Below are 27,030 nucleotides of genomic sequence, written 5' to 3' on the forward strand. Positions count from 1 at the left end.
TTACACCACTCATCACCCCTCACATATGTCTGTGTGGAATTAATATGGGTCAGATCTTTACCCTGAAACAAATATAGTAAATGTTACAGACAGATGGAGAAGTCCAATCTATGATCGGCTGTAATTCTGCTATCTTCACCGCTCTCATTACACAAGTATAAAACATACACACTTGGTCAAATTTGTTGGTACCCCTCATTTAGTGAAAGAAAAACCCACAATGGTCACAGAAATAACTTGAATCTGACAAAAGTAATAATAAATAAAAAATCTATAAAAAGGAACAAATGAAAAGTCAGACACTGCTTTTCTGCTTCCACAGAATTTAAAAAAAAAATAAAACTCATGAAATTGGCCTGGACAGAAATTATATTTCCCTTAATTTAATATTTGGTTGCGCAACCTTTTGCGGCAATCACTGCAATAAAACAATTCCTGTAACTGTCAATGAGACTTCTAAACCTCTCAACAGGTATTTTGGCCACCCTTCAAGAGCAAACTGCTCCAGTTGTCTCATGTTTGAAGGTTGCCTTTTCCAGACAGCATCATTCAGCTCTTTAAGACGCTCAATAGGAGTTAGGTCAGGACTTATAGAACACCACTTCAGAATAGTCCAATGTTTTCCTCTTAGTCATTCTTGGGTGTTTTTAGCTGTGTGTTTTGGGTCATTATCCTGTTACAAGAACCCTGACCTGCGACTGAGACCAAGCTTTCTGACACTGAGCAGCACATTTCTCTCTAGAATCACTTGATAGTCTTGAGATTTTTTTGTACCCTGCACAGATTCAAGACACCCTGTGCCAGATGCAGCAAAGCAGCCCCAGAACATTACTGAGCCTCCTCCATGTTTCACAGAAGGGACAGTGTTCTTTTCTTGATATGCTTCATTTTTCTGTCTGTGAACATAGAGCTGATGTGCCTTGCCATAAAGTTCCATTGTTGTCTCATATGTCCATAGGACATTCTCCCAGAAACTTTGTGGCTTGTCAACATGTAGCTTGGCAAATTCCAGTCTGGCTTTTTTATGATTTTTTTTTTTTTTCAACAATGGTGTCCTTCTTTGTCGTCTGCCATGAATTCCACTTTAGCTCAAACAATGACAGATGGTGTGATCTGACACGGATGTTCCTTGAGCTTGAAGTTCACCTTTAATCTCTTTAGAAGTTTTTCTGGGCTCTTTTCTTACCATTCGTATTATCCGTCTCTTTGATTTATCATCAATTTTCCTTCTGCGCCAAAGCCCAGGGAGGTTGGCTACAGTCCCATGGATCTTACATTTCTGAATAATATGTGCAACTGTAGTCACAGGAACATCAAGCTGCTTGGAGATGGTCTGATAACCTTTAACATGATTGTCTATAATTTTCTTTCTAACCTCGTGAGACAACTCTTTCCTATGCTTCCTCTGGTCCATGTTGAGTGTGGTACACACCATGTCACCAAACAGCATAGTGAGTATCTGTAGCCCTATATACAGGCCTACTGACAAGATTGTATACACCTGTGATGCTAATTAGTGAACATACCTTGATTTAAAATGTCCCTTTTCTCACACTATTTTCAGGGATACCATCATTTCTGTCCAGGCCTGTTTCATGAGGTTTATTTTTTTTAAAATTCTGTCGAAGCATGGTTGAAAGAAAATGTCTGACCTTCATTTGTTCATTTTCATAGATTTTTTATGTATTACTTTTGGTATTTCTGTGACCATTGTGTTTTTTTTTTCATTAAACGAGGGGTACCAACAATTTTGACCACATGTGTATAATACTGGTGGATAAAACAAGACTGAACACAAGACCTTCACAACCATCACATCAGAAGGGAGATTTCATGACTACCTGTTGATCCTGAAGAACATTGGGATTTTCTTGTTTATAGTCCTTTAGAAGAAGAGGACGGGGACATCTCTCTGATGTTGTCCTCTTACTGGATAGAACTGGGAAAAACACATATAGCGATGAAATTAATTCTTTACATATCAAATATAGGCCGTGTGTATATACTCCTGTATATTACCTGGTGATGTGAATGGCTGGGGAATCTCAATTATAACGTCCTTGTACAGATCTTTGTGTCCTTCTAAATACTCCCACTCCTCCATGGAGAAATAGACAGTGACATCCTGACTCCTTATAGGAACCTGACACATACAATGATACCGTCATCCCCTGATTCCTCCATAGCGTTACTGTATAATGTCCCAGCATTCCCAGCAGTGTCACCTCTCCAGTCAGCAGCTCAATCATCTTGTAGGTGAGTTCTAGAATCTTCTGGTCATTGATGTCCTCATGTATCAGGGGGTGCGGTGGAGGTACAGTGATTAGGCTCAGGGGTCTTCCCCGTCCCTCAGACACAGGGTCCTGACAGCGTCCACTAGAGGTCTTCTTCTCTACGGTGTAATCCTGGTTATGGAGAGACACATTAATAAATCTCACTACAGACATTTCTAGAGTCCTCACCTCTCCAGTTCTGTCCATCTGTTATTCCCATAGATAAGAATGATGTAATGTGACATCATCAGAATCTCTCACCTCTCCAGTAAGCCGGAAGAGGATCTCTAGGGTGAGATGTAATATCCTCTCCACCATCTTGTCTCTGTCCTTATCCATCTTTGGTGGGTCAATCAGGAAAATTCTCTTGTATAGAAGATCTCCACTGAGAGGATCCGATATTGTAGGGACCTGCAGGAGAGGTGATAATGATGTAACATCATAAAGATCCCATGTAATAGTGAATTAAATGGAGATAATAAAGGGAAACATATGAGTAGACGTAATGTGTATATTACTATATTACTACAACTCATCAGTAATAATCGATGTGTGGTTACTGAAAATTGTTTCCAAGTGAAAAATGTTTTCATAAGGAACATGGCATTATTAGAACGTTTTGTAAGCCTTTGGAGGATAAATCCACAGTTGTATGAAAAGTTTTCCTGATGCGAATGGGAGATGTTTTGTGAGCAGTTTCCACATCAATTGTTGCCCCAAAATACCGTATGTGTGGAAAAACTGATACTGTGCATACAATCACTGCTTTAAAGGGAACCTGTCACCATTTTTTTGGCGTATAAGCTGCGGCCACCACCACCGGGCTCTTATATTCAGCATTCTAACATGCTGTATATAGGAGCACAGGCCGCTGTGAGAACATTAAAAACACTTTATAATACTTACCTAAAGGTTGTGCGGTGGGTCATATGGGCGTCTCCGTTGTCCGGTGCCAGCCTCTTTCGGCCATCTTCGCCCTCCTTCTACTCCAACCGCGGTGCATGACGCGTCCAACGTCATCCACACTCGCCGGCATTCAGGTCCTGAGCAGGCGCACTTTGATCTGCCCTGAGCATGGCAGATCAAAGTATTGTAGTGTGCCTGAGCAGGATCGGCGAGTGTGTATGACGTAGACGCGTCATGCACCCAGGCTTCAGAAGAAGGACGAAGATGGCCGAAAGAGGCGGTGCCAGCACCGGAGGTCGGAGACGCCCATATGGCCAACTGCACGACCATTAAGTAAGTATTATAAAGTGTTTTTTATGTTCTCTCAGCAGCCTGGGCTCTTATATCCAGCATGTTAGAATGCTGTATATATGAGCCCGGTGGTGGTGGCCGCACCTTATACGCCAAAAAAGTGGTGACAGGTTCCCTTTAAATTGAAATACTTTCAAGCAGAGCTTCCTCACATTGGAGGCTTCGCTCAGGCAGGACTTTACCTCAGGATTTTTAACACAGCTTACCGTCACAGACTTGCTGCAGGTAGAAAAGCAAATTTAGTGAATTTTTTACTAGAATTTTTACTAGAGGTTTGCACCAAATTCTTTTCAAATCTTTTTGATCAGTAAGAAAGTAATGTGTTTCTGTGTGAATGATACTGTGTGTACATCGGCCTCCATAATCACTGTACTTCGCAGAAAAACGGCCAACTGACAGGAAGAAAACAATGGACCTCAGTTATTTCTGACACTACTGCGGTAAAATGATACTAGAGCTTGATTGATTACTGTGGTAAAAACAAATCTGACCTCTGCTTAGTTGCTGTGGGCAATAAAAAAAGTTTTACTCATGAACATTCTGATGCACAAAATGCCAAGAACAAGACGAGTCATCCCGTTCAAACCGCACAAGCGATAAGATACGGTTATGTTTTTGTAGCCCACTATGTACGTGGTTAGGATGCATTACCAATCTACGGTTCTTTCATGTAAAGACCCTAAAGAGTTCACCAAACAACAAAATGTTCTTTTTGATCACTATTTTTTATGGCTGTACCATTATTTTATCACTAATGTACTGAAAAAAACGGTTTGTGATTGACAGCGGCATTTAAGGAGTTAAAAAGCAGCAGCCGGTGCTAGCTTCGATTACAGATCTAAGACACAAATGCCGGCCGCATAACAAAGTTGACACCTACCCTGTGTGGATCTACTGAGCCCAGTCCATACACCTCAACACAATCCACAATGGTTATATATATGTAATGGATCATGGAAGGATTAAAGGGAACCTGTCACCAGATTTGGGGCCTATAAGCTGTGGCCACCACCAGTGGGCTCTTAGATACAGCCTTCTAACATGCTGTGTATAAGAACTCAGACCGCTGTGCAGAACATATTAATTACTTTATAATACTCACCTAAACGGTCGGTTCGGTGCAGAAATGTCAGATGGGTGTCTCCGTTCTCCGGGTGCGGCGCCTGCTCTTTTGGCCATCTTTGTCCTCCTTCTGAAGCCTGGGTGCATAATGCACCTCCTTCTCACCTCCCCACCTACACATTCCTCATCGAATCACTTCCAAAACGCTTCCCAAGTATCCCCCATCTTCTGGAATTCAGTACGTTAACACGTCCGATTATCCATCACATTCAGAACTTTCAGACGGAACTTAAAAATCCATCTCTTTAAGAAACCCAACCTGCAATTACCCCACTGCCACATCACCACCACCGGAGCGACTGCAATCCCCAAACTAATGTCTCCTTCCCCATTATCTTGCAGACTGTAATTCCGCAAGGGCAGGGTCCTCTTCCCTCGGCTCCAGTCTGTCACTGTTAGTTTGTTCATTGTAACTTATATCTGTATTTTGTATGTAACCCCTTCTCATGCACAAAACAATGGAATCAATGATGCTCCACAAATAAATAATAATATCACTTATATCCATATACTTTTGTAAAAGTTATAGCCCGGTTCTGAAGGATCTAAAGGGATTGTCCAGTACTTTATATTGATGGCCAAGACAGGTCATCAGCATGAGATTGTGGCGGAGTGACACCTGGCATGCTCACCTTCAGCTTTTCCCAGTGGAGTGGAAGAGGAGAGCTATGTCAATTGTACAGCAACCGCAGCGGCGTACTACAGATCCACTCCATCCTTAATCAATCGAGTAGATGTCCTGTACCCAACCACTATACAGTTAGGCCCTGTGCACACTGTAAAATGGAATTTTCTCAAGAAAATTCCACAGGCACTGAAAGATTTCCGCACCCGCGGTAAAAAAACCGCGGCAAACCGCACCCGAAAACCGCATGCGGTTTGCCGTGGTTTGCTGCGGTTTTACCGCGGTATTGTTCGCGGTATTGCCGCGTGCGGGTTGGTACATGTGCTTTATTGCATTCAATGCAATAAAGCACATTGAGAGAAAAAAAAAATAATAATTTCCTTCTTAGATAGTAGATAGATAGATAAAGAGACAGAAGAATAGATAGAAGGATAGATAGACAGACAGATAGATAGATAGATAGATAGATAGATAGAGGACAGATCGCTGCATTTCCCACGGTCGGCAGTGAGTTCACATTACCGGCCGTGGGAAATGCCCTGGAGTTACCTCTGCTGTCTCGCTGCGAGGCTGCATTCAGCAGTGTCTGTGTCAGTCGCGGCTGGATGCAAGCATCGCAGGACGCAGGAGCTGTGGATTACGCCGGAGCTTTGTTTCGGGAGGGGTTAATAAAAGGGTGAATGAGGCTTGTTTGTGTTTTATTTAAAATAAAGGATTTTTCGGTGTCTGTGTTTTATTCACTTTACTTACGGGTTGATCATGTCAGCTGTCACATAGACGCTGCCATGATCAAGCCTGGAGTTAATGGCGGTGATCCGCCACCATTAACTCCTTGTATTACCCTGACTGCCACTGCTACACGGAGGCAGGAAGAGCCGGGGACACGCCGGTACTGCCGCATAATGCACGCGACAGTCCCGGGGCAGCTGTGGCTGATATTCTCGGCTGCGGGAGGGGGAGTGGGGCGGGGGACATTAACCCTGCCCCTCTCCCTCCCCAGCCTGAGAATACCGGGCCGCCGCTGTGTGCTTACCTCGGCTGGACGGTAACTATACAGCGGAGCCCGCGTGTTTTTTTTTCTATATTTCCGTTTGCTTTCTATGTGTGCTCTATATTTCTGTGTTCTATGTCTGTCTGTGTGTGTCTGTGATCTGTGTGTGTTTACTCTGCTCCGCTTCCTCTTCCTGTAATGACATCACTTCCCTGCAATACCGCAGGCAAGCAATGTACATTACCGGAGGTAAACCGCGAAATACCGGAGGGAATAACGCAGGAAAACGCAGTGAACAGCACAGAATTTGCTGCCTGCGTTATTCCCTGCGGGATTTCACGATTACATGGCAGTCAATGGAGTGAAATCTCGCAGCGACGTGCGGAAAAGAATTGACATGCAATTGTTTTTGCTGCGGGAATCCCGCAGCAAAACATGCAGCTGTCAAATTCCGCCTAGTGCGCACAGGATTTTTTTTTCCCATAGGTTTTGCTGGTGATTCACTGCAGAGATGTTATGAACATTTTCTGCAGCGAAAAATGCAGCAAATCCGCAAAAAATCCACGGCAAAATCCGGTAAGTGCGCACAGGGCCTAAATGTAGCTGTGCTCCTCTTCTGCAAATGATCATATATGGCTGCTGGAAATAGGAACTGTTGAGTAGCAGGGGAGTCGGGTGTTACACCCCTCACAAATCTGATATTTTGCCTATCCTAAGCATAGGCCATCAATATAAAACTACTTGACCATACCTTAAATTGTACATGCACCCCAGTAATGGGGAATCTGCATACACCTCCACCTGCAGAGCCGCGACTGGATATATGGTAGATGCTAGAGTGTATGGGCTCCTTCCAGGTATGACATAATTTGTCACATGACAGGGGGCATGTTCAAAATGCAGCCGGATGTTTTCCAGATGGAATAAACATTGTTTTTCTAAGTCCACGTGGGCATGGAGCGGTTTATAATAGAAGCGGGGTCTGGGGGTAAGAGTTAGAGATGGGGGAGGAGGGTGTAGAGTCCATGCATTCTAGGCTCAACCCTAGATATATGGCTGCTCTGTGCTTACAGGACCTGTGATGATGTCACCTGGAGGGGAGGAGTCAGGGGTCACATGGTCAGCTCCTCAGTGTATGTAGGACTCTGCTGTGGTGGCTGAGGTGAAGGTTATGTGTGGGGTCAGGAGGGGTTTACAGTGTGGATGTAGCAGAGCCGTGTGTGTATATGACGTGCATGGAAGAGAGCCACGTGTGAACAAAGAGGAGCCGCATGTGTACGACGTGTACGGAGCAGAGTAATATATCCATATAAGCGCTTGTTTTTTTCGGGACGAGTTGTACTTTTGATTGACACCATTCATTCTGCCCTATATTACACTGGGAAATGGGGAAAAAAGAATTCCAAGTGTGGTGAAGTTGCAAAAAATAAGTGCAATTCCATAATTGTTTAAAACTGACCTGTTGATACGATTCCCCAGGTCAGTATGAGTTTGTAGATACAAAACATGTATAGTTTTAATTAAGTGGTAAAGTAAAATTCAGAAATTTGTTAAAATAAAATAAATAAATTGAGCTTTTGTCGCCATTTTCTGAGCGGTCACTGCTATGTCCCTGGCCTCTGCCGCCGACACCCGGGGCCTGCACAGGCCTCCAGGGAGTTATCGTAGGGAGCGTGCCCATGCTCGTACTTTCTCTTAAAGGGACAGTACGCCATAACCCGGAACTGCCTCTCAGCCTATGGCTGAGATGCATCAGATATTTAAAGCACTTTCCCCTTAAGGGAGGTGCCTGGCCAATGTGTTTCTATGTTGCTAGTTGTCATGTCCCTTAAGGCTGCTGCTGTTTTGTGCTGTTCCACATTGCTTATACTGTTCTGTGTTGCAGTACCTGACATATCTGCCAAGTCTGCTATACAGAAAACTGAAAGAGGAAAAAGTGCAATAGGGTCTTATCCAACTTACATGCAAAAGTAATAAGGGAATGTGCTCACATTATGGGGTTGTGTGTCATACAATCTGATTCAAAGGATGTAATCAGCTGCTGCAGAGTATATGCGCTTAACAAGCAGAAGCAGATCAGGAACAAAAGAGATGTGGAGCTATTTCTGCGCTGCTGAAGATATGACATAATTCCAAGGAAGAATGAATAAAGGTGGTTTTATTTTACGTGTTTCGAAGTGTCTCCCAACTTCTTCAGCATCAGGAAATCCAGCAATATAACCAATATATTGGTGGATTTACTGATGAAGAAGTGGGGAGACACTTTGAAACGTGTAAAAGAAAACCACCTTTATTCATTCTTCCTTGGAATTATGTCATATCTTCGGTAGCGCAGAAATAGCTCCACATCTCTTTTTTTTCTTGATCTTCTTAAGTCTGCTATACCGGCAGGTGTTTCTTTCGAAACCTATCTGTCAACTCTGCTATACTGACAGCTGTTGCATCGTACCCTGTCAGCCAACTCTGCTATACCAGCAGCTGTTGTGTAGCGCCCTTGAGACCATCAGGGTGCTACAAGGTTCTGCATCTCCACCAGGATGCAGGGCCTACCCCCTTAGGTACCCAGAACCCCAGTGCCCGTGCCAACAAGAACCCAGGTAATCCCAGTTTTCCCCAACATTGCCCCATACAATGGTACTTAGCTAGGGTGGGACCAATGGATGGCCACCTAGAGGTGGAGCCACTTCAGTCCACTAGTTGACCAGGTGGGAGGGGCAGACTGTGGAGAGTAGTCGGGACACAGGAAGATAGTAGTGAGAAGGGAGTCTGAAGTGAAAGAGAGCAGTCATAGTCAGTGTGAGAGTTGACAGTGGAAGTGTAAGGTGTGACTGAGCAACGTCCTGACTCGGGTTAACGGTGACCTGGTACCGGTGGAGTACGATGAAGTACTCCCGGAACTATGCACCGACGGGGTACAGGACGCTAGGACAGGAAAGAGCTTCAAGCCAACCTATTAACACCTGCACAGCAACGGGGACCATCAAGGACCTTGCTGACCCTAAAAAATCCGAAGACTAAGTAGCAAAGAGAGAACCGGGGACAGGTCCAGAGACTCCAACCCCACAGGGTTCAAGCTACCATCAGTTGGACAGAAGTGGACAAACCACAGACCGGGGACCCCCAGTGTTCCATACCACAGGGACCCACTTACCAGAGACAGGTGCAGGGGAAAAAGGTACAAGAGAACTAGACTGGCACTGGGATGAAGGGGACCTGGAGGCGAAACCAGCCCGCCTCGGACAACCAGTTAACAACTCAAAGTGAGTAAACCAGTTGCACTGAATACCTGTCTTGAGTCCTTCTTCCGACGCCCACCGCACCATACACCCGCTGGGGCAATACCCTACTTGCGGAGGGACTACCATACTAGCTGCTAATACCATCAGTCCCAGTAGAGACATTCTGCAGCGACGGCTCCCTATACTTAGCCGCAATACCGCAAATGGCGTCACGAATAAACTCTATTCACAAATCCCCTGTAAATATCCCCATTATAAAAAGGGCCCAGGGCACGGAACTGGGTAATTGCCACCATCATGACATTCCCAAGACATACACTACCCTGAACCGAGTACCCCATATCCCTGGGTACTACAGTTGCATCGCACCCTATTGGCCAAGTCTGTTATCCCGGCCACTGCTGCATCGCATCCTATTGGCCAAGTCTGCTGCTCCAGCCGTCCTGGCTACATCAACCATATCTGGGATTGTCCATGTCAGTGCCCCTGGGGCCACCTGGAGCACCATCAGTCTTCCTGAGTCCTCGAGTGGTATATTTCTAGGAAAAGAGAGAAGTGTTATCCTGAGCGGGCGAACTTCGCAGGTATATGGACTGGTAATTTTTATGTTTGTACCTTTGTACAGGAAAAAGGCTTTCTTCTAGTTTATTCCTGTGGAGCAGTTTATGACAACTGAAATAAACCAGACAAACATTTAAATGAAAACAGTTCCTATTGTTACCTCGACCAGCAACAAGTGAGTTGCAACTTTACATTTGGCACTAGAAGTGTGGGCATTATTCCCAGGGAACCTTGTGTAACTGCTACAGACTAACTGCATGTCCTGGGTGAAGGCAGCCATGAACCAGGAAGCAAGGGTGGATAGTATGGACAGCAACGACCTCATCAAAAACCGGTGCAAGGTCATCTGCAACAACAAGCCCAGCAGGAAACAAATAAGCTGGATGGAGTACGAGCCCTTTATGGGCAAGTAGTCCCTGACTGAGGGCTTACGTATGGAGGAGAAGGAAAGGAGCTGTGTCCAGCGGCGGGTTTTGTGCCAAGGGGCACATGATTAAAGTTTGATTGAAACAAAAAAGAAGATTTTGGAATGTCAGGGGGTGCCCTGGTGTTAATGGGCTGGTTAGGGCATGGGCCCCTCCCCTTCCCCTGCATGGTGCTCACCCTATAGTTTGTAGGTTACGGTTTAGCCCTTGGGCTTATAGGTCCTCCCACCCCCGCTATTTGCCTCTTCCGGCATCGGCTGACGAGAGCTCCACACCCACCCTCCCTGTTTGTGGTTTGAATTTGCTAATGAATATGCTACAAGTGACAGCTGGCAGTCTTTTCAACAGTTAAGGGTCCAAGGACGCACATGCCCTCCAGGAGCTGGAGGGGCAACCATTTCGGTTCAAAGAGAGATGTCACTCACTTTCTGAGTGGAATTTGGTTAAAGCTAGTTTAAGGTTAATATAAAGCTGTGGCCGACCCCGTCCACTAAATTTTATGAAGTTGTTGTGTTTATTTCTGCGTCGGGACACATGGCTTGGTTATGAGCTTGGTTCATGTCATCAGTCTGCAACAGATCTAGCCAATGGTGTTCCTAATGGAGGCAGTCCGGGAAAGGGCAACCGCTCCACCCCCAAGTCCAGATGGTGACTCCCACGTCCAGAAGGCAGTAAGATGAATCATGCAGAAGATGAAGCTGGGTGACAATATTGAGGCATTTCAGACTGTATTAGAGGGTCGCCAAAAGAGAGAAACTCCTGCCAGAGCAGTGGGCTGAGGTGCTGTTTGTAACTGGGGAGTTAATAACGGAAATATTTGAGCATCTGGGTGTAACTATGACCGTCAGAGCACAACAGGTTCACTTCTGGGCGTATCACGGTGATAAACTCCCTTGCTCCCGAATGTTTGATTTGCTTCATCTGGTCCAAAAATGGTTGCAGCCAGAGTCCTCCACCCCCGTTCAAATGATAGAATGGGTTGTAATGGACCAGTTTATTCACTTCATTCTGAGGACAGTGCAGACTTGGGTTACCATGAATATTCCCAGAATGCTGATAACCTGGTCAGACTGGTGGAAAAGTAGCAGGTGGTAAAGAGTTCCTTAAGGAAGCAACGGGACTTGCCATCTCAATACTGGGGTTTCCAACATGGAGCTTACACACAAAAGGAGACTAGAGCCATAAAGGGAAGTGTCAAAGGTCCCAAGGAGCAGCTGAGGTATTGCCGAAAGCCTTAGCTAAGGACACAACTTGTTGGAGATGTCACAGCCCGGATCACGTAGTCACCTGTTCCTTGACTACTAAGCCGATAGACTGCAGCATAGGAAGACGCTGTCAACCCGGCGAGGGGCGTAAAGCATGTCCCATCACAATAAATGAATATAGAGACTTGGCACTCAACATGGGTAGTACACAGTGATTTTATTGTAGAAAACTTGTAAGACCAGACAAGCACAGATGTTTCGGTCATATAAAACCTTCATCATGTGCGCTGCCAAGGTCCTTAGATAGATATAGTAACATGGCAAGCAGCGCTGTGTGGTACTCTGCGGTGTCCACCACTGTGTGTTGAGTGCCACATCACACACCAGTGGATACCATGGAGTACCCCAGCCATGCCATGCAGGCTATTTCTGCCAAGTCTCTTTCTTATGGAGGAGTCATCAACACTGACCTTAACTGAGGCAAGTGGGGCTTGCAGTTCTTTGGATGTTGTTGTGGTTTTTTTTGTGACCTCTTTGATGAGTCGTCACTATACTGTTGGGGTTCTTTTGGTCGGCCGGCCACACCTGGGAAGGTTCACCACTGTTCCATGTTTTCGCCATTTGTGGATAATGGCTCCTAGTGTGGTTGGCTGGAGTCCCAAAGCTTTACAAATGGATTTATAACCTTTTCCAGACTGATAGATCTATCTCAATTACTTTTACATTTGTTCCTGAATTTCTTTGGATTGCGTTATGATGTCTAGCTTTTGAGGATCTTTTGGTCTACTTCACTTTTGTAAGGCCGGTCCTGATTAAGTGATTTCTTAATTGAAAACAGGTGTGGCAGTAGTCAGGCCTGGGTATGGCTAAGTAAATTGAACTCAACTTCCCAAAGATGTGATAAACCACAGTTAAAACATAAATTGGGGGGAATCACTTTTTCACACAGGGCACTGTAGGATTGGATTTCTTTTTCCAATAATAATAATAATAATAATAATAATAATAATAATAATAATGACCTCCATTTATAAATTGCATTTTGTTTACTTGTATTATCTTTGTCTAATATTTAAATTTGTTTGGTGATCTAAAACATTTAAGTGTGACAAACATGCAAAAGAATAAGAAATCAGGAAGGGGGCAAACACCTTTTCATACCACTGTATATTACCTAGAGAAATGTTTTAACATCACACAAATAAATTAAAAAAGAGCAAATATATGTAATTTTTAATTGATGGTGGGGAATGCTCTACACTTGATTGAGCATTGGAGTGCTCGGCCGAGTATAGGAATGTCAGGAATAATTATGCTAAACGGGAAGTACAAAAGTTGAATATTTAATATTAAGTATTAATAGTTTATATTTATCCATAAATAAAATGCAAAGTGAGTGAAAGAAGCAAATCTAAGTCACATCAATATTTGGCGTGACCACCCTTTGCCTTCAAAACAGCATCAATTCTTGTAAATACTCTTGAACAGTTTTTGAAGGAACTCAGCAGATATATTGTCCAAACATCATAAAGAAGTAACCACTAATCTTCTGTAGATAAAGGTTTGCTCAAATCCTTCTGACTCTTCTAATTCCAGTCACTCGATGTTGAGATCAGGGAATTATGGAGGCCATGTCACTTCCAAGATTATATGTTTTTCTTTGCGCTGAAGATCGTTGGCAGGATGTTTAGGGTCATTATCCTGCTGCAGAATATATTTAGAGCCAATCAGATGCCTCCCTCACCATCCTCACCATTACTCTTGACCAAATTCACAACACTATTTATTGAAATGCAGCCACAGAGTAGGGTGATTGTCCCCAATCTAAAATATCGCAGTGGCAGCAAAGACGATGGTTCTGAATTCAACTACAAGAATGCGAAACTTCTTCACCTTCCATTAATAAATGCATGGTGTAGTGTTTGACATAAATCCAGATTGATATGCTGCTAATGCTGAAAAGGCTGGTTATGTATTTTAGATTAATGCCTAATGTTCCAAACTGTGAAGAGCTGTGTGGTGCAGCCTTTAGGAGCTTTATCACATAGGAAAGGCTTATTTTTTTGTCACGGTTTCGACTCCCTGATCACATGGCTAGGGAGAAAAGCCTTTTTCCCGAGGGATTCAAACAAAACAGCCTCATTTGGACATAAAGGTATAACAGCAGATAAACAGTTCATTCAGCATGCAGATATTTGTTAGTTCGGGCTTACCCAAACAGATTAGTCCTTTCCCTCTCAGCTTCTGACTGCCAACACTAAAGGTCTTTTCTTTCTTCAAGACACAGCTCACATTTCCTGGTCACTTAACTGCTCTAACACTACTCAGGGTCTGGTAGACTGTCCATCATTAGATGGTCATTTCTCCTCACTACTTCCACAGACTGCTCGGCTACCCAGCTAGCTTGTGCAGTCTCGTCTCACAGAGACTCTTGTCTGTCTCTCTCCCAGCTGCCATGTGAAGCTTCCTCTAAGAGAGTCCACCTCTCTGAGCAGCCACCTCTAAAGTGAACACATGCCTGTTTTTTCTAAGTTAAAGTTAGCCAGTTGCATCTAATCAGCACCTGCAACGCTAGGAATTCACCAAGACTTACCTCGCTTTGCTACACTAATTTCTTAGACTCTTATTTTCCATGGGTCTTTGGGGATTAATTCCTGTTATAATAAGTTTTCTGAAGATCTATATGGTACAGCTGGGGTCAGCAATGCTGCTGGCATCTGTGGTGTCAAGAACCACCATCTATCTTACAAATGCTGGTTCTTAGCTTCAGTTCTTCAAATAAATTGCAATTTGAAAGACTGTTGAATTCACACAATAAAGGGCCGAAACTGTTACTTTACAGCTGTTGTAGCTGTTCTGTTTTGTCACAAGTCAGCTTATGGGATCACCAGTGAGGTCCTCTTGAGTTAGGCCTCTTCAGACCTAATCAAGATCGAGCGCTCGGAGAGAAAAGACCAGCATCCATGTGGGCATGATCAATTTCTTCTGTTTATTTCATCAAAGTACAGTTTATTTATACCATTTACAGATCAATGTGATATTGCAAAAGAAAAAGAAAAAAACTTCGAGCTGAACTTTACTAATTGTTCATATGACCTTTAAGTTTTAGCAAAACAAAAATGTAGAGTCATGCATATGAGATAAGAAGAACATTTAGAAACCATAATAATCCTTGAGTCTGTCTCTTATTCCGTAGGCTCCATAATGACTATGAACTACCATCAGATATACTTACTAATAACAATAAATCTTTAATAAAGAAAAAGAGAAACTATTAACCCTTCTATATCACAGCCCTGGGTGTTCAATCTTGCAGTGAGGAAATTATGATTCTGACAAAAAAACCAGAATCAATCCTTTTCGGTACTTTGACTATCCCTGTCAGCGGGTCGGACAGACATAGCCAAAGGGATAGATGCGGCCCGTAGGCTGCAATTTGCCCAGGTCTTCTCCAAACCATTTTCTCTTTCTCAAGTATGATACTTGACTCTACTTTGACTCTTTGTGTTATATACTTTTTTCAATTATGTGCATGTTTTTTTTATGCTTGAGAAGACTTGTGTTCCGAGCAAAACATTTCTCACATCCTGGGCATGAAAATGGCTTCTCCCCTGTGTGAGTTCTTTGATGTGTAACCAGAGTTGACTTCTTAGTAAAGCATTTTCCACATTCTGAACATGAAAATGGCTTCTCCCCTGTGTGAGTTTTTTGATGTGTAACCAGAGTTGACTTCTTAGTAAAGCATTTTCCACATTCTGAACATGAAAATGGCTTCTCCCCTGTGTGAATTCTCTGATGTATAACAAGGTCTGATTTCATGTTATAACTATTTCCACATTCTAAACATGAGAATGCCTTGCTCCCTGTGTGAGATTGCTGATGTAAAACAAGATATGATTTACTGCTATAATATTTCCCACATACTGAACACGAAAATGGCTTATTTGTTTGAATTCTCTTTTGTGCAATATTTGAATTAATGCTATAATCTTCCCCATGTTCTGAAATTGAAAGTAACTCGAACCCTGTGTGAATTGTCTGATGTCTAACAAGGTTTCCCTTAAAACTGAAACGTTTCCCACATTCTGAACATGAAAATGGTTTCTCCCCTGTGTGACTTCTTTGATGTCTAACGACCTCTGATTTCACTTTAAAACTACTTCCACATTGTGAACAGAAAAATGGCTTCTCCCCTGTGTGACTTTTCTGATGGATATCAAAAGCGGTCTTATAGCTGAAACGCTTCTCACATTCTGAACATGAATATGGCTTCTCCCCTGTGTGAATTCTGTGATGTATAACAAGTTTTGATTTTTGGTGAAAACAATGTCCACATTCTAAACAGGTAAATTGCTTTTTCCCTGTATGAATTTTCTGATGCATGAGAAGATTAGCTTTAACCCTAAAACGTTTCCCACATTCTGAACATGAAAAAGGCTTTTCACCTGTGTGAATTCTCTGATGTATAATGAGTTTGTATTTAAATCTAAAACATAACCCACATTCTGAACATGAAAATTCCTGCTTCTCTGTGTGAAATCTCTGATGTCTCATAAGGGATGATTTGTGATGAAAACATTTCTCACATTCTGGGCAAGAAAATGACTTTTCTCCTGTGTGAGTTCCCTGATGTGTAAAAAGTTCGGATTTCTGGTTAAAACACTTCCCACATTCTGAACATGAAAATGGCTTCAACCCTAGATGAATTTTTTGATGTTTAACAAGAGTTGATTTAACATTAAAACATTTACCACATTCTGAACATGAAAATGGTTTTTCCCCTGTGTGAATTCTCAGATGTTTAACAAGATCAGATTTCTGGTTAAAACATTTCCCACATTCTGAACATGAATATGGTTTCTTTACAGGGTGGGCGCTTTGTGCTTCATCAACCCTTTTGTGATTTTTAATTTGCTTATCAGTCTTTGAAAGGATCTGTTTAAAGTATTCAGATGATGGTTCTTTGCTTTCCTGCTCATATGTGTGTTGTGTGCAACCATCTTGTGCTTTGACATCTGAAGCTAACCAATGTCCTTGTAATGTCCTGGAGCAGTCATCTGTCAAAAACATAACCTTTATTAAAAGGGTTGTCCACTTAAAAGAATTTATCACCGATCCAAGAGAAAGATGAAAAGATACTGATCAGTAGAAGTCCAACCGTTGTGACCAGCATTGATCAGCATAACTTGGAATTCTTAATCCCAACAAGGAACTTAATTCCCCGTTACAAACTGAACAGTGATAAAGCATTTACACTGCCAGCCTGGTAAGGAACCCTGACTGCATGATTCTCATTGGCCAATTTCTCTACTGCAAACGGATATTAAAATTTCGGCCAAAATATTAGCTAGGCAGGTGACCTGTGTGATTCATTAATAGACCCTGACCAAAGGGGCTTTAGTTGCTTAACAACCATTTAAGGGAATCTGTCACCCATTTAAGTTATTAATATGGGCATACAAGTAGCATGGAGCTGAAATTAGTCATACTTGTATGCCTCCTGGATGATGGCTTGTTCAGTAAAATTCATCTTTTATAGCTTTGGGTTTCCGAGTTATGGGGTGTGCGCTACCTGGAAGATAAGATTGCCTCCGATTTTCTTTTTACAATACTTCTCCTCCCCTTCTATTCAGTGTCCCTTCAACGTCAGGTGCGCTGCCGGAAAACCAACGCCATCGCACTTTGTCTGCCGTCTCTTCTCTGCCCTGTTCCGCCTTTATGTGGTTTCTAAAACAGCATTTAAAACTCCGGAGCCTGCACACAGCAAAATTGAAAGCATTGCCCAGAGAAGGGCAGAACAGTGCAGAGGAGAGACGGCAGGCAGAATGTGCAGGTGCGGGATTCCTGGTCGTGCACCTGACACCACAGGGACACTAAGGAAGAGAAAGGGAGTATGAATCTTGTATAATGAAGACCAGAAGGAGTCTTTTCTTGGCAGCGTATGTCCCATAGCCTGGAAGATTAAAGTTATACAAGATGATTTTTACTGAACAAGCTATCATCCAGAAGGCATACTGGTATGACTAATTTCAGCTGTATACAACCTGTATGACCATATTAATAACTCAAAAACCTCAAACGAGTGAAAGATTGCCTTTAACATACGTAGACATTTTACAAACCCTCAAGCGACTCACTAGCATATCGAACCCAGGGTGATTTTGTACCCTGATGCCTCTAAAGCATACGACTCGACTGAATGCCGTTTCTTGTTCCAAACACTTTCAGATTGTCGTGAACTTCAGAACCATTTCGGCCCCCATTTGGCAGCAGGCAGGGATGCCCTTTATCATGACTTTTATTTGCATTAGTGAATGAATTCCTGGCAATTAATTTATGGAAGGACCATGCAGTACTCAGTTTTGATGTACCCTTGGTGAGCGGAACCTGAATGCGGAAGCATCAGTAGACTGACAGATACAGCACGGAGCTTCTGGGATTTCACGCCCCCTCTTCTCAGAATGTGGAAGCGTCAGGGGACTGACAGATACTCACAGGATAGAGCTTTTGGGACATCATGCCCCCTCTTCTCAGAATTCAAAAGCATCAGGAGACTGACATATTCACAGCACGGAGCTTTTGAGACGACAAGTCCCTTCTTCTCAGAATACAGAAGCAGGCTATTATAGGAGGCTGACTGATACAGCACGGAGCTCCACAATGATATGTGATGTGACATCTCATACGGGAGGGGGGAGACGCAGCTACTGTATAACTCAATTACAAATGGTCTAAAGATAATAGAAGTGTACTAGGTATCTCAGTTTTATAGTGTATCCTTATTCCCGCCTTAACCCATCTCTTCAACCTATCTTTAACAACTGGTACCTTCCTTTCTGCCTTTAAACATGCAACAGTCACACCCATCCTAAAGAAACCTTCCCTCAACCCAACCTCTACTACCAGCTATCGCCCCATATCACTACTCCCATTCGCCTCAAAACTCCTGGAACAGCACGTCCATGCTGAACTTTCCTCCCACCTCTCCTCTAACTCTCACTTTGACAACCTACAGTCCAGCTTCCGTCCACATCATTCAACTGAAACTGCCCTGACTAAAATCACAAATTACTTACTTACTGCCAAAGCTAACAACCACTTCTCTATACTCCTACTTCTAGACCTATCTTCAGCCTTTGACACTGTTGACCACTCCCTGCTAATACAGATCCTCTCTTCCCTTGGTGTCAGAGACCTCGCCCTTTCTTTTGAATCTCTTCATACCTCTCCAACCGTCTTTTAGTGTCTCCCACTCCCACACAAACTCTTCATCCCGCCATCTCTCTGTTGGCATCCCTCAAGGCTCTGTCCTGGGACCCTTACTCTTTTCCATCTATACATTTGGCCTGGGACAACTCAGAAAGTCCCATGGCTTCCAGTACCACCTATATGCCGATGACACTCAGATCTACCTCTCTGGTCCAGATGTCACTTCTCTGCTGTCCAGAATCCCAGAGTGCCTATCGGCTATATCTTCCTTCTCCTCTCGCTTCCTAAAGCTCAATGTGGCCAAAACTGAACTGATCATCTTTCCTCCATCTCGCCTACACTCTCTACCTGATCTACCTATTACAATAAATAAGATCACGCTCTCCCCAACACCCAAAGGTCGGTGCCTCGGAGTGACCTTTGACTCTGCCTTGTCCTTCATACCAGACATCCAATCCCTCGCCACCTCCTGCTGTCTTCAACTCAAAAATATATCCAGAATCCGTCCTTTCCTCAATTCTCAATCTACAAAAATGCTAGTGCATGCTCTCATAATCTCCCGCCTCGACTACTGCAACATCCTCCTCTGTGGTCTCCCTGCTAGCACACTCGCCCCTCTCCAGTCCATCCTTAATTCTGCTGCCCGAAAGATCCACCTCTCTCCTCAATCCTCAATACCACCCTGCTTCTCCTTTATGCAAATCCCTCCATTGGCTCCCAATCTTCCATCATTTCCAATTCAAACTACTAACACTGACCTACAAAGCCATCCATAATATGTCTCCTCCGTATATCTCTGAACTAATTTCTCGCTACACTCCAAAACGCAACCTCCGGTCCTCCCAAGATCTCTTTCTCTCCTCTCTCATTCGCTCCTCATGCAACCGCCTCTAAAACTTCTGCGGAGCATCTCCAGTCTTCTGGAACTCGCTGCCTCAACACGTCAGGCTATCTACTACACTTGCAAACTTCAAACGGAACTTGAAAACTAATCTGTTAAGAAATGCCTATAATCTTCAATGACCCCAGTGCCCCACCACCGTGCGGAGCTGCCTCCCCACCACCGTGCGGAGCTGCCGCCCCACCACCATGCAGAGCTGCCACCCCCCCAACATGCAGAGCTGCCACCCAACCTACACCACACCTACTGTCTCCTCCCCAAAATCCTTTAGAATGTAAGCCTGCAAGGGCAGGGCCCTCTTCCCTCTGTACTAGTCTGTCTATTGTAACTTGTATATGTATTCTGTATGTAACCCCCTTATCATGTACAGCACTATGGAATCGTTGGTGCTCAATAAATAAATAATAATAATAATAATATAGTGTATGAGAGCAGAGATAGTACAAAAATATTTTATCTCCCTGGAGTACCTCTTTAAGGTTGGCCATATATATAAGGCTACATTCAGTCAAACCCACCAATATCATTGGGATCTGCTAGCAGTCTAATGTTTATAGGGGACTCCTGCCTTCCCCCCCTGATATTATGATGTTGAGTAAGAAAATAAATCCAACCTATTAGATTTCCAACAGCCGATCCTTTTGTTTCCAATGCCAACAACTCTCATGGCCAGCAAATGAACCCTTGACCAAGCTGAGTTTTCATGTGCATGGTCAACTGTCGGTTGAGCAATCGATTGTCACTACATTGGGAAGAATGTTACAAACTATATGTAACGCCGTGATCATTGCTGAATAGAGAAGACAAACTCTTAAACTATGCCTTATTTTACTTAATAAACTGCACCTACTACAACTTAAGAGGCTAAAACCTCCAGAAAGAATGTTCTGTTGAATCTCCATTATGAAATACTAGAGCAAAATAAGACCAGAAATTAAAGGGGTTGTCTGGTCTAGCATGAATGGTCTGCAGTCACCTTCTGTGACTGCAGACTTGTGAATCCTCCCACACACTGTGAGCTTCAAGAATTTGTCTGTGCCTGCACTGGGAATAACGGCAAAGTATGCTGCAATATGCCAGGGTTGAAGCCTTGCTCAATACAAGTGTGTTGAACAAGACTGCACCCACTAATCAGGTTCTCTCCTGGAGTATGCACATTGCATACTTGACACCCTTTGCACTTTGAGGTCACCTGCCCCATTCATCACCTAACACGGAAGTGAGCAAAGCATAAGTAACCCTTTAGGGTGGTCAAAGGGCTTGCACCACATATTTTGGTCAGTTTTTAATATTTAATTTTTCTCTTTTTTTCCTATTTAGAGCACTGAGCGTGAAAACAATTTTTTTAAAAAAAGACCGAAAAGGTAATAATTTTAAAATCGGTGATCAACATAAAGTTTTAAAATTAGGCCAATTGTGAAAAAAATCCAAAATTACACTAACAAACCCCTACAGTTTTACATAGTTGAAACTCCACAGTTAATTTACCAACATTACAGGGTCAATCAGCAAGGGTGGATAGGTGCTTACTTTTACCCCTGACATTCACACACTTTTTTACTCATCTACTGCTGTCCTCCATATCATCAGTCCATGACTCAGCCACTGACTGTAGTCTTTTTTGTGCATTGTAAAGAGCTACAAGTCAATAAACAACCCTCACACACCAACCTCACTAAAAGACATTGGCAAGTGTCCAGGGGTTGCAGAGCAGCGTTGAAAGAAAATACACTTGCAAGAAGACTTCACCACAAATCATGGCCCTCACCTCTGCTAAGCAGGACTACTTCACAACCATCATGTCTTCTCTATGTCATAACCTCAAACAGTTATTTCACCAATTTAATTCTTTCCTCCACCGACCTCTCTGACCTGCCACATTTATGCAGCAGACTTTACATAAAATCAACCAAATCAGATCGTTCGTACTCAAACACCACAACTCATGAATATAACAGAATGTCCTTGCTCCATAACCTTCTTCCACACCATCAATCAAGGAGTTTACTCATCTTCTCTAGAAATCGCATCTCACCACTTATGCATGTTACCCCATCCCATCCCACCTCCTCCCCAACCTCACCACCACGCTTATCCCAACCCTAACCCATTTCTTCTATCATCTTCTGATATCTTCCCTTCTGCTTTCAAACATGCAACTAACACACATATTCTGAATAAACCATCCCATGACATACTCTACATTCACCTATCATCCCATATCATTACTCGCATTTGCCTCCAAACATCACAAACCGAACATACACATCAAACTTCCCTCCCACCTCGCCTCTAACTTGCTCTTTGAAAACGTACAATTTGTCTCCTGTACCAGCTATCACACCAAAACCGCCCTAACAAAAATTACCAATGACTTACTGCCAATGCTAACAGACAATTCTCTATACTCCTCCTTCAAGACCTCTCCTCTGCCCAGACAGTTGACCACTCCCTCCTACAACAAATCCTCTGTTTTCTTAGCATCAAAAACCTTGCCATCTCTTAGCTCTCATACCTTACTAATCACATATTTACCATTCCCATATGACCTCCTTATCATACCCTCTCTGTGCTGTTGTTCCTCAAGGTCTTTGTCCTGGGACCCCTACTCTTCTCCATCTATGAGTTGTACTAGGCCAAAGGAATGAAGTCCCATATCTTCCAGTATCTTCTATATGCTTATAACAGTAATAGCAACCTCTGTGGCACACACGTCATGTCTCCAGGAGTGTCTATCAACCATATCTGCCTCCTCATCCTGCTTCCCAAAAGCCCAATGTCGACAAAACTGAACTCATCATCTTTCCTCCATCCCACTCAACCCTACACAATCTATTATATCATGATTTCCCCTGTACTGAAAGTCTACCGCTTCGGAGTAACCCTTGACTCTTCCGTGTCCTTCAAACCGCACATCTAAGCTCTTACCACCTCTTGCTGCCTAAAACTCAAAAATATTTTGAGAATCCATCCTTTTCTCAACCTGAATCTATTAAAATGTTAATGATGAAAATACATTTCCCGCTTCAGCTACCACAATATCCTTCTCTGTGGCCTCCCAGCTAACAATCTTGCACCCCCCACTCCGTCCGTAATTCTGCAATGACTCCGCTGCCACCTCAACACCACCGGAGCTGTCACAACCCACAAACCTGCTGTCTTTTTCCCCATTATCCTGCAGACTGTAAGGCTGCAGGGGCAGAGCCCTCTTTCCTCTGTTCCACTCTGTCATTGTTAAGCTTGAGCGTTGGAATTTAGATTTGTATTTTGTATGTAAACCCCTTTTCACATGTACAGAACCATAGCATCAATGGTGACCTAAAAATCAATAAAAATATTTTACTAAATTCTGCACATTGTGTGGCGCCCTGGACTAGCCAGGTAGCCACAAACATAACACACACACCCCCTCCCCTGGACAGTTCACACCAGTCAAACAAAAACCCTTGTTGCCTCCCTCCAGGATCTGATGTCCACACCAGGTGGGGCGGAGCCAGGCGGTTGGCCCCGCCCACCGAGGAGTTCACAGGTCTGGAGGCGGGAAAAGCAGTCAGTTCTGAGTTAGAGTTTGGAGTTCAAGTGGAGTGGAGGAGATTAAGTTTGGAGGTGAAAGTGAGAGGACAGAACCTGCTAGTGTCTGGATAGGAGCCCAGGCACTGTCAGCAAGGTTGGCAGACGGTGGTGGCCCTCTGCAGGAGTTAGTGGATCTCTGCGGAACCATAGGACCGGGGTCGGGCGGTGGCCCGCCGGTACCGAACCGGGGAGTGGAGTGAAGCTAAGCACAAAGGCAGGGCCATCGGACCCTGACTAGGCTTGGAGCCGCCGACAACGGTCAAATCCGAAAGTGACCGGAACCCCAGGGGTTTCCTAACACCCAAGACCCGACAGAAGGCAACAGTCCACACCGTGAGGATACACAGCCACCGCCACAGGCTAGAGATCCAAGGGCCAGCGCCTGTGGGCAAAACGGGCTCCTTTGGTACCTATACGCCGGGGAGCGGACTACCGTTGGGAAGCCATCGGAGTCAACACAGACATACACAGGTGCAGGGAAAGACAGCCACCATCAACCTGTCCGGGGAGAGCAAAAAGACTGCAGCCGGCTGCGGGACCCGTCCATCCAGCCGTTTGGTTTACCAGAGACTCTGTGAATTTGTACCTGAGTGAGTACCACAGTGCCATCCGGCACCGCGCCGCGCTGCCCCTGCAACCCAGCCATCCAGCCTCCCCGTATCACCACTGGGCCCCCTGGATCACCAACCCCTACCCACGGAGGGGACAACATCCTAGCTGCTCCCTAACATCGCTCCCGGGATCCCCGTCACCAGCAGCGGTGGTGCCCATCATCACCACGACCCGTGGGTGGCGTCACGAACTATCTCCCAAAATAAACCACCCCCTTTTCACTCGTGGGCGAGGAGCGCTGCTGGAGTCCCTGGGTCCGGCCCACCGCTCGAGCCACCGAGCAGCAGCAGCAGCCGCGGACCCGAGCGTAGCGAGCGCGGCCCCTCCGTCCGTGACATTTGTACCAGTATAAAGGAAGAAAGCTTGGATATAATTTATCATTTTTCTTATTTTTAAAGTGGTTTCTGTTCATTCACCTGATGAAATGGCATTAGCAGTACTCTCCTCTATAAAATCCCTCCCCGATTTCAGGATTAGTTGGTGGGTTTCAGAAACCCTATCGAGACAAAATGGCTTCTATGTGGAAGTAGAATTGGTGATTTAGTGGTTCCTACTCACCTGAATCATCATCTGTAGGAATTTCCTCTTTACACTTTATCTTTTGTACCCACTACGGATTTCAATGAATTTATGGCTATTAAAGACTTACACCTTTTCGCAAGGCAATTGAAGTGAAAAAAGTTTTTCGGCAAACAGTCAGACAAAACGTGTGATGAATTGGGAATATCTGAGGACTTATTGCAGGATGTACGCTTCTTATTTCATCTTAGTGATGAGAACCCCAATGACAGAGGTGAGGGCCCGTTCACATCTTTAAAGAATAGTAGCAGTAGGATGCCCCCGGAGGGAACAGAGGTTGATGTTGTTGATGTCTTTGTTAACATGGTAATGGAGGACATTGGTGGTGGACTTCAATCATGCTCTGGTAATTATAATCTAACCAAGTTTGAGATGCAGTGTTTACGCAGCCTTGAAGGTGACTCCAGCATTACGATTAAGCCCTCTGATAAGGGGGGCAACATCGTAATTATGGATTCTATGAAATATAAGGACATCTGCTTGGGTATTTTGAATGATGAACAAACTTATGAGAAATTAATGTTCAATCCCATGGCTACTTTCAGGGCTGAATTGAAGTCACTACTTGACAAGGCATTCGACGATATGATCATTGATAAGAATGAGTTTGAGTTTCTCTTCCCTCTGTTTCCTATTTTATCCACCTTTTATGTATTACCCAAGGTGCATAAGGGTTTGGATCCTCTTAGGGGACGTCCCATTGTATCGGGAATAGGTGGTCTCACTGAAAAGTTAAGTATATATGTTGACAGGATACTGCGTCCATTTGTGATATCTCTTAAATCTTTTTTGGGTGACACCACTGAGTTCCTGAGGAAAATTGATGATGTCTTTCTTGAGGAGGGCATGACCCTCTGTAGTATTGATGTTGAGACACTCTATTCCTCGATCCCACATGATAGGGGGATAGAGGCAGTGAAGTACTACCTAAATTCGAGAGGGAATCATCTGTCTGCACATAATGAGTTTGTGATTCAGGCTCTTCGGTTCTGTCTGACAAGGAATGTTTTTTCCTTTGGGGGGAAGTACTTCCACCAGCTCAGAGGTACTGCGATGGGGAGTTGTTGTGCCCCATCGTATGCAAACCTTTTTCTGGGCTGGTGGGAGGAAACCATGGTGTTCGGAGGTAACCTTGACACGGAGGATGTTGTTTTGTGGGTCAGGTTTATCGACGACATCTTCCTGATTTGGAAGGGTCGTGAGGATGGTTTCAGGGACTTTGTGGGTTCTCTGAATAATAACAACATGGGCCTTAAGTTCACTTTTGAGATGCATCCCGATAGGCTGGCCTTTTTGGATGTCTTGGTAGAAAGGGGACCTGAGGGTAAGCTAATGACTAGTACGTACAGGAAGGAAACATCATCCAACTCATTGTTACGATGGGAGAGTGCGCACCCCAGGTCTCATAAAAAGGGCATCCCAAGGAGCCAGTTCTTAAGGATGAGGCGCAACTGCTCGAGTGACGAGGCCTTTAGAGCACAGGCTGAGGATCTCACAAAGCGGTTGGATGAGAGAGGCTATCCTAAAAAGGAGGTTGAGAGAGCTTTTCAATCAGTTTGTAAGATGGACCGTACTGAGATTCTTAATCCAAGACCCAAGAGCAAAGAACTGAATGAGCCGTTGAGGTATATCACCACGTTTGACAATGGGGCAGCTGGCCTGCGTGAAATTCTCTGTAAGCATTGGCCGATCTTGAAAATGGACCCATTTGTGGGTAAATACATATCGGACCATCCTTCTATAACATATAGGAAGGCGAGATCATTGAAGGACAGATTGGTCCATAGTTTTTTCAAGGAGGACAGACCACCATGGTTGACCTGTGGTGTTAGAGGTTGCTTTAAGTGTCATAATTGTAAGAACTGTTTCCTCGTGGAAGAGGGTAAGACCTTCCATAGTCGGTTCAATGATAGGACATTTGAGATTAGGTCACTTATCACATGTAGGACTAGAGGTGTTATATATAGGATAACGTGTCCCTGCAATAAACATTATGTTGGAAAGACTATTAGGGAACTACGGAAGAGGGTTGGCGAGCACAAAAATGATATTAGAAATAGGAACGACACCCCACTGGCTAGGCATGTCAATGCATACCATGATGGAGATGAAAACTGTATCAGGATTATGGGCATTGATCACGTCAGACCACCACCGAGAGGAGGCAACTGGGACAAGTTGATACTCCGTAAGGAGTGTTTCTGGATTTACACGCTGGGTACCATGGCCCCAAATGGCCTTAACGAGCAATTGTCTTTTACTCCCTTTCTAGGTGCACCCTAGCATATAGGGGTAGTGTAGGAGGGCCAGTCGACGGTGAGTGGGGGCGCCATGGGCGTGGGTTTTGGGTTACGGTGCCGACCTCTGCAGCAAGGTAGGGAGAGTTTCCAAAGAGTGAGGGGTAGATTGAGTGTGCACTTAGTCTCTCTTTTCTTTTCTCCTGCTTTGTATTTAGGAT

General features: G+C 44.1%; 1 protein-coding gene across 1 annotated transcript in view; it reads right to left on the minus strand.

Annotated features, from left to right (window-relative positions):
* The window catches only part of LOC142312085 (uncharacterized), a 201,475-nt gene that overhangs the window by 167,241 nt on the left and 7,204 nt on the right, over positions 1-27,030 (minus strand). Inside the window, 1 exon segment of the mRNA XM_075350965.1 lies at positions 15,256-16,755. Coding sequence (XP_075207080.1) covers positions 15,256-16,755 — 1,500 coding nt within the window.

Source organism: Anomaloglossus baeobatrachus, chromosome 5 (assembly GCF_048569485.1).
Source record: "Anomaloglossus baeobatrachus isolate aAnoBae1 chromosome 5, aAnoBae1.hap1, whole genome shotgun sequence".
Classification (NCBI taxonomy): domain Eukaryota; kingdom Metazoa; phylum Chordata; class Amphibia; order Anura; family Aromobatidae; genus Anomaloglossus; species Anomaloglossus baeobatrachus.